The 11,374-nt window shown below is 40.1% G+C and overlaps 1 protein-coding gene across 1 annotated transcript; it reads left to right on the forward strand.

The window, feature by feature from the left end:
• Positions 1-230: 230 nt before the first annotated feature.
• Positions 231-9,759, forward strand: CCNG2 (cyclin G2). Its single transcript, XM_077814916.1, has 8 exons — positions 231-427; positions 2,204-2,341; positions 3,900-4,037; positions 5,000-5,250; positions 5,419-5,497; positions 5,582-5,680; positions 6,733-6,938; positions 8,180-9,759. The coding sequence occupies exons 2-8, from the start codon at positions 2,204-2,206 to the stop codon at positions 8,283-8,285; spliced, it is 1,017 nt and encodes a 338-aa protein (XP_077671042.1). The 5' UTR covers positions 231-427; the 3' UTR covers positions 8,286-9,759.
• Positions 9,760-11,374: the final 1,615 nt, after the last annotated feature.

Consider the following 11,374-nt stretch of genomic DNA (forward strand, 5'->3'; position numbering starts at 1 on the left):
CCTGCCCGAGATCACTCCGCCCGGGAACATCTGCGACTCCAGAGAAACAAAAACAAGGGGGCGGGGCGGGTCACGTGACGGGGCTGAGCGGAGGGGACGGAGAGCCAGCCAGCCAGCCCAGCCGCCTCCATTTTGCTGTGGCCTCAGCTGCCCCTCGCTCGGCGCCCGCGGGGAAGGCGGCGGCGATGGTGCCGCTGCTGCAGCCGCCGCCCGTGCAGTGAGTGCGGGGCGGGGCGTGGCGGGCGGCCGGGGCTGCGCGGGCCGCTCGCGGGTGACGGTCGCCGCCTGGATGCGGGGCCGGGATCGGGGCCGCTGCGCGATTCTGCGGTGACAAGAGGCTGGAATCGCCCCCCGCCCCGAGCTCCGCTTCACCCCCCCGCCCCCGGGCCCGCTTCTCCGGCCGCGGGGGGAACAGCGCTGCGGAGAGGTATTAGGGGCCGCCCCGGGAGCGGTGGGGGGCCGGGGGGAGGGGCTGCGGCTGGTGGGGGGGGGGGAGCTTTTCGGGGGGGGGAGGAGCGAGCCGTTGGTGGTGGGGAGCAAGGGGGGGGCTGGGAGCAGTCGCAGGGGGCGGGAGAAAGGGCGAGCCGTTGTTGCTGGGGGGAAAGGGGCTGGAAAAGGAAAGGGGGGGTTGGGGCAGTCGCTGGCAGGAAGGGGGAGCCGTTGCGGCTTGGGGGGGAGGGGGCTGGGAAGAGGGGGAGGGGGCTACTTATGTGTCTGAGAACTGGTGGCACCCTAGTCGGGACCCCTTTGTGCGGGGCACTGTGCGAAGGCAGAGCTGTCTGCCCCAGTGCCTCCTGCCCCGTAGTGGGTCTGGCTTTCTTAGGGCTGCTGAGCCACCTCCCTTTGTTTTGTTTCTCTTTCCCTCTCCTCCTCTCTCCTTGTGATAAGTTTCGGTTATTGAACAAAGACGCCCCCCCTCCCCTTCCCCGAACGCCATGGTGGGTGACTGGTAATTTAAGTGTATAAAGAGCCTGATCATTTCAATGTACTGGTTCAGTGATTTCTAAAACATACCTAGATTAGATGGGGAGAGCCTGGCAAAAATTAAACCTTGAGATGGTTTGAGTAGAGAGGTTTCAGAGTGGCAGCAGTGTTAGTCTGTACTGGCAAAAAAACCAAGGCGTACTTGTGGCACCTTAGAGACTGACAAATTTATTTGGGCATAAGCTTTCATGGGCTAAAACCCACTTCATCGGATGCGTGCAGTGGAAAATACAGTAGGAAGATATATATACAGAGAACATGAAAAAATGGGTGTTGCCATACCAGCTGTAAGGAGACTAATCCATTAAGGTGGGCTATTGTCAGCAGGAGAAAAAAAACTTTTGTAGTGATAATGAGGATGGCCCATTTCAAACAGTTGACAAGAAGGTGTGAGTAACAGTAGGGGAAAAATTAGCATGGGGAAATAGTTTTTACTTTGTGTAATGACCCATCCACTCCCAGTCTTTATTCAAGCCTAATTTAATGGTGTCCAGTTTGCAAATTAATTCCAATTTTGCAGTTTCTCGTTGGAGTCTGTTTTTGAAGTTTTTTTGTAGGAGAATTGCAACTTTTAGGTCTGAAATTGAGTGACCAGGGAGGTTGAAGTGTTCTCCGACTTATGCCCAATTAAATTTTTAGTCTCTAAGGTGCCACAAGTACTTCTGGCTTTGTTTTTTTGGTTTTTTTTTTTTTTTTTTTGAGTAGAGAGTGTCCAGAAGCCATTGTGTGTCTCCAACCACCTAACTGAAATGCAGTGTGATTAATTTCTGTAAGGCATTGAACTGTTGCTGCTGAAGGTCCCTCTCCAGTATTATTGTTTTGTTTAATAACAAATCAGGTCAGAGATCTCCCTGGGTCAGTGTAGGAGACAACACCCCAAACCCAACAGCAATTGCCAAACCCACCCACACTGTCACAGGAGCGACTCCTCTCTTCTCTCCCCTCCCTCTTCAGGGTGGGAAGTGTATATCACCATCTTCTCCCAATTCATCCCAGTCTCCTTTCCCCATAGAAGGGTAGGACTAAGTACACCACCCTCAGCTTTTTCTCAAGTGAAGACAGAATGTTTCATTGGCAAGACAACGGGAATAAGTGTTGCTAAAGTTGGACTTGGAATGTTTCACACTGGTATTTGAGTCTGTAGATCCTGTCTGACTCTATTGTCTAATTTTCATTCAGTGGCAAGCTACCTAACACTGAGATTTGTTTTCCTATTAAGATGAAGGATTTGGGGGCTGAAGAACAAATGAGCAATGAAGCTTTCTGGCTGTTCAAGCAGTTAAATCTACATTTGGAGCAAGAATTGAAGTTTCAACCTCGGGAGAAGGGGCTGAGCCTGATTGAGCGCACTGCTGAGGTGAGGAACAGGAGGAGAGCTTTGACTCTAGGGGTGGAAGAGTTAATCATTCATGAGGTTGATCCATTGCAATGAGAATTAGCTGTGTAACTATCAAAAGCTCTGCTGTAGTTTTACAGTAGGGAATTGCAGTACACGAAGATAAATAGTAAAGCAAAGCGATGCTGTTAGTTCAGATTTAATACACAACTTGGGTTTTATAGAAACAAACTTGTAGGAAACTGAATACCAGTAGAAACACATGTCTTTAAAAATCCCATTATCATTTTTTTCTATATAAACATCCTTTTTATGTGTTTGTGGAGGTATTTTAATTTAAAATAAATGCACATATTATGTGCCGTGAACTGTCTTTAAATTCCAACACTTAAATCCACTAGATATCTTCATTAATAGAAGAACTAGTTAAAAAAAATAAGGTGAGTTTTGTATCTGCATCTGATCTGTGATCTGCAAAATGGTCTGTGGATAGCTGTAGATTTGCAGGGCTCTAGTATATAAAATTTGGATCTGCCTCCATCTGTAATCCACAAAAATGGTCTGTGGATAGCTGCAGATTTGCAAGGCTCTAGGGATGCTTTCCTGAGTTGGGGTCTAATGCCCTAATCCTACTGGGCAGACTCCCGCTGAACTCAGTCAGCAGGTACAGAGCCCCACTGATTTCAATATGAAGTTAATAGCTTAGGTAAAGAAACTTATTTTAATGTTAATGTTTCTATCTTGTGTGCCTTCAGGTACAGAAGCTATTGTTGGATTCTTGTAGATTTTAATGATATGCTTACGTTGTAGTGCTTTATGTCTTCAAAGCACTGTACAAACAACTAGAACAGTTCTTGGGGTTGTAAACTACTGGGGTATCTTGACAAATTAGGCAGTGGAGACAGATAATTAAGGGTAATGGGCTTCGAAAATACATTTAACCAAAGACATGTGAAGTGTCATCCCATGTAATTTAATATTTTAATGATCTCCGTAGAAGTGACCCAATGAGCTTTTCTGAATTTCAGCTGAATATGGAATACTTTAATTGGATACTATAAAGAGAAATTTTGATGAGTAATCTGTATTATCCCACAGGTAGCTCCAGGGGCACCCGTATCTAGATGTCTACAAATCATATGTCTACAGTGGTCCCTCAATACAAGCAGGGCTCATAATGGGTTTAATTTTTGCATTCTGGTGGAGTGTACAAGGAACTCCATTTAATACAGGAATTTTTCTGCAGCCTTTGCCCACACCCTGAGGTCAGGGCTTGTTCTGTTTATATATATATTTTGGTAACAATTGTCTTTTAAAAACAAATGCATATTATAAATGTGGTTATACTGGATTTTGTACTAAGTTGACTTAGAAGGTTTGGCCTTCAGTCCAAACACCGTGGGTTTGTTGTGAGGCTCTGTAGGATAACTTACCCCCTGTTCGGTAAATTAAAAAATCCACTGTTTTCACAGTGTAGTTCTTTTAAGAGACTATTTGCCATCTGCTTGCCTACTTCTAAAACAGATGACACTGCATTATATAGTGTTGGTAAATGCTGATTTTGCTCATTTCATTGCAGAATGAAAACACTTTATGTCCAAGACTAAGGAATGCCAAGGTTGAAGATCTGTGGAGTCTGACCAGTTTTTTTGGATTTACAACTGAAACGTTTGTCCTGGCTGTCAACATTCTGGACAGATTCTTGGCTCTTATGAAGGTATCTTGAATGGGGAAGAAGTACTACTATGGCAAAGATCCTTGTGTTGAATATGCATACTTCCGTTTAGTTTTACATTCATGAGGTTTGCTTTGAACGAAGGTAAAAAACAATCGAGATTCTTTAATAAACAATTGTAATTCCTGTGTCCTGGTTAGCAACATCCTGTGATAGCTCCTACTTCCTAGATCAGAAGTGGGTAGGTCACTTCACAACAGATAAGATTCTTAGAGTGACTATCCGATATTTATATGTTATCATAACTTTGCACATAACTCTACATAGGTAAACAAAAAATATGGTTCTGGTTCTTGCCTTTAAAAGCCTATAATGTTCATGAAATAAGATGAGTCACAATATTTTGCAAACTAATCTTGGAGTAATGAGAAATCTGTATAACTATGGCCATCCTATATGTAATATTAATGTATAGTCCAGTGGAACTGCTTCAAGAATGCATTGCTGGACTATTCTCAGTAGAGGGGGCTCAGATATGGAATTGGTTCCCCTCATGGCCTCTGGAAGTTGTGCATTTCAGGATTTGCATTAGTGAACTTTTTTTTTCTTCCTAATTTTCTTCCTTATTTTTCTGTTATACTGATATCACTTTGCAGGTACCTTTCTAGTGAAACTACCTTGACAAAGTGCATTTTATATATAGGATTTGGTTAGACAGGCATCATGTACCAGTAAATGCAGTCTAAATCTTTTACTTAATGTTTATATTTTAGTAGTGCCTAGAGGTCTCAACCAGGCTAAATCTCTGTTTAGCTGGGTGTTGTACAAACATTCATGACAGTCCTACCCAAAAGAATTTGCAGCCTAAAACATGAAATGCTTCGTGTTTAACTGTAAAGGTTGTGTGGCTTTTAAACATGGTACTTCCATAGTAACATCATGTGGGTCACTAGGTTGTCACAGGTGTAACAATTGATAAATGTGTGTGTGTTTTTTTTTTTCAGGTGAAACCTAAGCATTTATCTTGCATTGGAGTCTGTTGTTTTCAACTGGCTTCCCAAGTCATTGAAGAGGAATGCAATATTCCGTCCACTCATGATGTCATCCGGATTAGCCAATGTAAATGCACTGTTTCCGACCTGAAACGGATGGAAAAAATAATTTCAGAAAAACTGCACTTTGAATTTAAAGCTACTACTGCCTTAACCTTTTTGCACTTGTACCATACTATTGTACTCTGTCATACCTCAGAAAGGTAAGTGTAGTTATATCCTATACCATTATCTCCAATGATCTGTCATGGTTATAAGACCCTTTTCCCCCCTTTTAGAAGTCTCATTAAATTCTGACTTTAGCTTAAAAATCGCCATCTTTTAATCTTAGTTTTTACTTGAGTACAAATGTTGTTCTCTTTTATTTGTAGGAAAGAAATCCTGAACCTTGACAAATTGGAAGCACAGCTGAAAGCTTGCAACTGCCGATTCGTCTTCTCTAAAGCAAAAGTATGTACATTTAAATTGTTTTGCTTAGTAATTCATAACTGGATTTTGATTTGTGTATGCTAAGTGTGTTTTTTGTACTTCCAGCCATCCATATTGGCCTTGTGTCTTCTCACTCTGGAAGTTCAGACTTTAAAATCCATTGAGCTGTTTGAAATTGTTCTGCGTGTTCAAAAGCATTCAAAGGTAAACTAATTTAAATGGCTTGTTTACCTGTTGGCTTTAGCACTGAATAATGAAGTACCACTTTCCTAACCATGGGCATCCTGAACACAACCATAAGATGTTGGATAATACCAGCACCCTTCCCCTTAGCATCTTGAGGTGTAAAACATACCATACCACTAAGACAAAATTACATGAATACACTTTGCGCTCTCTTCTTTACCAAGAAGCAATCTGATAGCAGGGTCTTATTGGATGCTTATATGATTAAGAACCTGTTAAGTTCTTCATCTTACCCAGTCTACTTAAATATGTGGATCCGAGGAAGCTCCCCTGTCGTCCTGCTTCTTACATGGAAAGGGCTTAAACATGACACTTAAAATGTGGTCTATGTAAATGTACCTGTTGATTTTTTCTTCTCACACTAAAGATGTTAAATATATAGAAAAAGTGAAAGGTATTGTCTTAAAAGCATTAGTGAAACTAGTATAGCTGAGTGCTTTTGTCTTAACTTTAAGTGTACAATAAAACCAAGACTTTACAACAAACAAATATACCCAGATTTATTTAACCTGAAATGATGATGATCCCAGCCCTGGAGAAATTATTTCATATTTCCTAGCTCTGAATAGTTTTGTCTGACATCCTTCATAAAATCCATTGTCACTATACAATTTTAATGTTCTTAATAGACATTAAATAGTATAACAGATAACTCTACCGTTTTGTTACTGTGTGAAAATCCTAAGATTCAGGGTCCTGAGTTATACTGGCATGCATTGTGTGTTATGAGGCAGGGACTAACTGGCTCGTTTGCTTAAACCTGTCTTTAACTTAAAGGCAACATGAATTTTATTTGAACTGTCAGCTTCACGCTATATCGCACAAGATTGTCTTAGGCCATGCTAAAGGAGCTGAATTTGAAAAGTGAAAGACTGACTTTTTAGTCCATTACTTCAGCAGCATATCACTTGATTTACATGCCAGCATGTTTGTAAAGGTGAGGGGGCCTCATTCTAGACTGTCTGCAGTATAACTAATTAGATGTTTTTCTCACTTTTTTTTTCTTTAAGATAAGTGATAGTGACTTACTCTACTGGCGAGAGTTGGTTTCCAAATGCCTAGCAGATTATTCTTCTCCTGAATGTTGCAAACCAGATCATAAGAAGTTAGTTTGGATTGTTTCAAGACGTACAGCCCAGAATCTACAAAATAGTTACTGCAGTGTTCCTGAGTTGCCAACTATACCAGAGGTTGGATGTTTCAATGAAAGTGAGAGGTAAGTAACATTTCCTAAGTTGCTGGTTTTCACTGATTTGTTAGTTTCTGCAAGCATTGTGGTGACATGTAGTCATAAAAATAGATTTGATTCAGTAGTTCTTATTTGCATGAACAGTTGCTTAAGGAAGTGTAGTCTTTCTGGTTGCCGTCCAAACTGACTTAAATCTCCAAAACTATATATTGCTTGGGTAACTAGAAAATCACCTCAGTTTTCCCAAGCAGTTGAAGTCATGTGGCATGATCTGACTTAGCAGCTCCCAGAAATTTAATTTTAAGGACTGCAACCCAAATGTTCCATAAACAAATAGTTTTATTGTTGGCTTTTTGTCACTTTAGTCCATGTTAATTTTTGTTTCAACAGTTTCTTAAAGGACTGTAGCTAAAAAGTTAGCATGTTTGGGAATCAAATTTAAGGGAAGGTGAGGGACAGCAGAAGGAGAGGAAGGGACAGTGCTGGAGCAAACTGCCAATCAACACAGGGCAAAGGAAGTCGAGTCAAAATTGTAGAAAGGTGTTTGGCTGCTCCTACTGGCTGGAGTCTCTGGAGCAGTTTGGCTCCAAGGCCAGATGCTGATGAGGCACCACCTGTGTCCTTGTGCCCCCAGAGTTTGTGGGGTTCCCCTGCATAGTTTTGGGTCCATGTAATTGCTTGTGGAAGTGATTGCCCCTGCTGGGCCCCATTTTACAATATGCAGTAGTCCCTAACTAGATGAGTTCTTTGCACAGCAGTCTGATCCTACATCTGTTGACTTAAATGGCAGTCGTATAAAACCTTTAGTAACTTGGATGGTTGTCGATACTAAACATTTTAAAGAAACTAGTAGCAGTGCCATTTCACGCAACAGTATAAATATAGTAATAAGACGTACAGTGCCTGTTCGTGTTAGTTAATAAGCGGTAGCATAATCATGCTAGTGGATTTAAAAACTAGGTCCAACGCTTGCGAATATGCTGTGCTTTGAGCATTGGGAGCACAGTAACTAGTAATACAAGCTTTTTTTTCTAATATTTTTGAAATCTCTTTCCCAGTGGAATGAAATTCTGTAGAACTAAAAGTATGAAGAGCTTTTGAATTTCGTTGGCACCTGACATTCCACAGCAACTCAATAAGTCTATAGGCACAAAATATTTAATGAGAAAACGTGGGATCAAAAAAAAATAAAGGTTGCTATCTTCATGGCTGCTTGTGTAGTCGTCATTACTTGAGTAAATTACAAATAACTTTTCCTTCTCTTTTAGCGAAGACTCCTGTGAAGACATGAGCTGTGGAGAAGAAAGTCTTAGCAGTTCTCCTAGTGATCTAGAAGGCAACTTCTTCTTTGACCTCAAACCTAAATCTACATGAAAAGCTCTCAACTGTCAGTCTTAGCAATTTGATTGCACTAGAGTACAATTTTTAAATGTACCATAGGTTTTCTTGGCAATAATAAATGAGTAGGTGGTATCCAGGCAAGAGTTGCTGTGGAATACATAAGTGCTTATAAGGCCTGCCTTTTTTAGAATTCTGATTTAAACAGCCATTTAGGTGCCCGTTCAGCAAAATACTTAAACACAGTCCTGTTGAAGTGGACTACTCGTGTGAGTAAAATGATGCATGTGGAAAAGTACCTTGCTGAATTCGGTCTCACAGCATAATGGGCTAGTATTTCAAATGGTAAAACCGCTTTAGAGTGCGCACACAATCTTCAAGAAAAGAGGTTGTATGTGCTCTATTGTACTCATTTCTTTTGGGGCAGGAAGTATTTTAACCAAAATTATATATTTTAATGGTGTACTCTAAGGATTTTAAACAAGGATTCCTTAAGTTTAAAAAGCAAAGATTTTAATCAGGAGTATGCATGATCTATTTTGGGAGGAATATAGACTTAAATACCTTTAAACCCATTCATATGAATGATAGTCTAGTATGTATGTGCCAGGGTTTATTTTAGCATTTTCATTTTAAACTAATGCAGATAAGCTTATGCTGAATTTCATAATATGAACTTCAATGTTTAAAAACTTAGTGTGAACATGTCAATTCATACTATTAGACTAGAAGTATTAACATGTTAAATTTGGTAAATTTACATTCCTCTAAATATTTAACCCTTGTAGTTGATTTCAGTATTCTTCCACTGTCAAATGACTAAATCCATAATCAGACTGGTTTGCATGCTTATGTGAAAGCTGTTAGTGCAAGAAGAGTTGGTATTATGCAGAAACGTCAGGTAAATGTGAAGTTGATAAAGTGGTTGATATAATGGCAGAAACTTGGTCATTTTTTTGCATTTTTGTTCAAGCACACAGATTAGTATGATTGCATGTCACTCGAGTATGGACAGCTAGCAAATGAGGAAATTCACTCCGTAGAATAACCGTAAATGCGTGGTAGTGCCAATGTAAAAATGAAGGGGCAAAAAAATGACAAGCTAAAGTTTAACGTTTGTAGAAGTAAACATCTTTCTAGTATGGTGCGCAGATGTGAATGGGGACGTAAGTTCCTAAATGTGTTATGCTTTCAGTTTTATAAACTTATACAAAAGTTTACAAAATGTATAAAAAAATGTAAATTTTAAAAATGTACAGAAAAATCTTAACTTTAAATGAACAAAAAAGGACTGTATTTTTTTACATTGTGTATGTAACTTTCTGTAGGTAGCATGCATGTGGATATTAATTTATTGTGTATTCTCTGATACAAATACTGTCTATTGAAGTCTTGCTTTTTCTACAGCAGGCCTTAACATCCAACAAGATATTTTCTGAACCCAACCTCTGATAAAGGTTATTAAACCTACTGTTTTGCTTCAGTTCAGAATAAAAATAAAGCAGTTGTATTTCTGTTTGTGTAAATCTACTGCAATCTAAGACTTCTCAGTAAAGTTATATCAGCTGCTCTATATACTGAAAACTGGCTTCGTCTGAAACTTTTCTACAGGGACTATTTAAGGCTTTTCTGAAAAATTTAAAGGAAAATGGTGTCCTTTATATGCTAGATTTTTATAGATTGGGTCTCCAGTAAGAGCCTAGCTAACTAGACTTTGATACTGTTTTTGATTCATGAATTGTAACTTACTAGATAATTGTTTAAAAGATTTCTAAAATGGCTCTACATAGTGATTTTGCTTAACTAAGTTCTGATTTAATCACAGGAGAAAACCTAACCTATCTAGGCAAAATTTTCTGTTGCCTCCAACTAAGAAAATTCCTATCCCAGATTGGCTTCTCCTTTGCCAAAGAAAATAAGATCAGCTAATTATACACTTTTGCTCAGTCTTTCCTTAATGTTTTTAGACTTTGTACGCCATTACATAAGTCATATGGGGTCAGACCAATGATCTACCTAGCCTAGTAGCCTGTCTTCTGACAGTGGCCGGTGCCATGTGCTTCAGAAGGAATGAATAGAACTGGGCAATTATTAATTGATCCATTCCCTGTTGTTCAGTCCCAGCTTCTGGCCGTTGGAGGCTTAGGGATGCCTGAGCATGGGGTTGCATCCTTGGCCATCTTGGCTAGTAGTCAGTGATGGACCTATTCTCCATGAATTTATTTAATTCTAGTTGCTGTCAGCCTACCACTAACTCCACTGCATCTCAAAGTCCTGGAACTGACACTATTACATGTTCTGGATGGAGTTGGGCATTCTTTCCTAGCACTGTAACTATCAACTTTACTATAGTTTGTCAGTTAACAGTATTAGGTTGTGATTACTGCTCTGTGCTAGGCTACTGGGGGGCTTGACTTCTACCATAAATTCCCTTTTCCCTCAGCAGTGTATTGTATATTCACACCACATGTCACTTAGCCTGTCTTCTGAACAGTGTTTTTAGATGGCTCTAGCGTGAATTGCATGAGATGTCTGCTAGCCTATGTGCCTCAACCAAATTATTCAGAATATGGTAGCATTATTGCATATGACTGGCTCTCATTTGCTGCATTAAAAAAAATTAAGATCTTGGTTTTCAATAACCTTCAACTCTTAAACAGATGTCCTAAAGCTCAAGATAAGTTTAGCTCAAACCCAAGCCTTGGCATTGATGGCAACTAGTCCACTGGCCTTCAACCAGAGGCAGCTAGACTTATTGTCTTTGAACAGGTTTCAGAGTAGCAGCCGTGTTTAGTCTGTATTCGCAAAAAGAAAAGGAGTACTTGTGGCATCTTGGAGACTAACAAATTTATTTGAGCATAAGCTTTCGTGAACTACAGCTCACTTCATCGGATGTCTGACCCATGAAGTAAGCTTATTCATTCATGTAAGCTGTGAAAAAACCACCCCCAAGTGGCTACATTCTGTAGCCTCAAGTTCTTGGAATTTCAACAAAAATGGATTTTAAGTTTGCTGTGCCCTCATTCGATAATGTTCTGAGTATATGTACATGCAAAAAGGAATAGTTAAATAGTAAAAAAATTACAGCATGAGCAGTGATTATGCTTCCTGATGTCACAGGAGTG

Source organism: Eretmochelys imbricata, chromosome 4, assembly GCF_965152235.1.
Source record: "Eretmochelys imbricata isolate rEreImb1 chromosome 4, rEreImb1.hap1, whole genome shotgun sequence".
Classification (NCBI taxonomy): Eukaryota; Metazoa; Chordata; order Testudines; family Cheloniidae; genus Eretmochelys; species Eretmochelys imbricata.

Coding starts and splice junctions, on each gene's coding strand:
- CCNG2 (XM_077814916.1), top strand. CDS start 2,204: ATGAAGGATTTGGGGGCTGAAGAACAAATGAGCAATGAAGCTTTCTGG. Junction 4,038..4,999: donor GATTCTTGGCTCTTATGAAG/GTATCTTGAATG, acceptor TTTTTTTTTCAG/GTGAAACCTAAGCATTTATC. Junction 5,251..5,418: donor CTCTGTCATACCTCAGAAAG/GTAAGTGTAGTT, acceptor TTTTATTTGTAG/GAAAGAAATCCTGAACCTTG.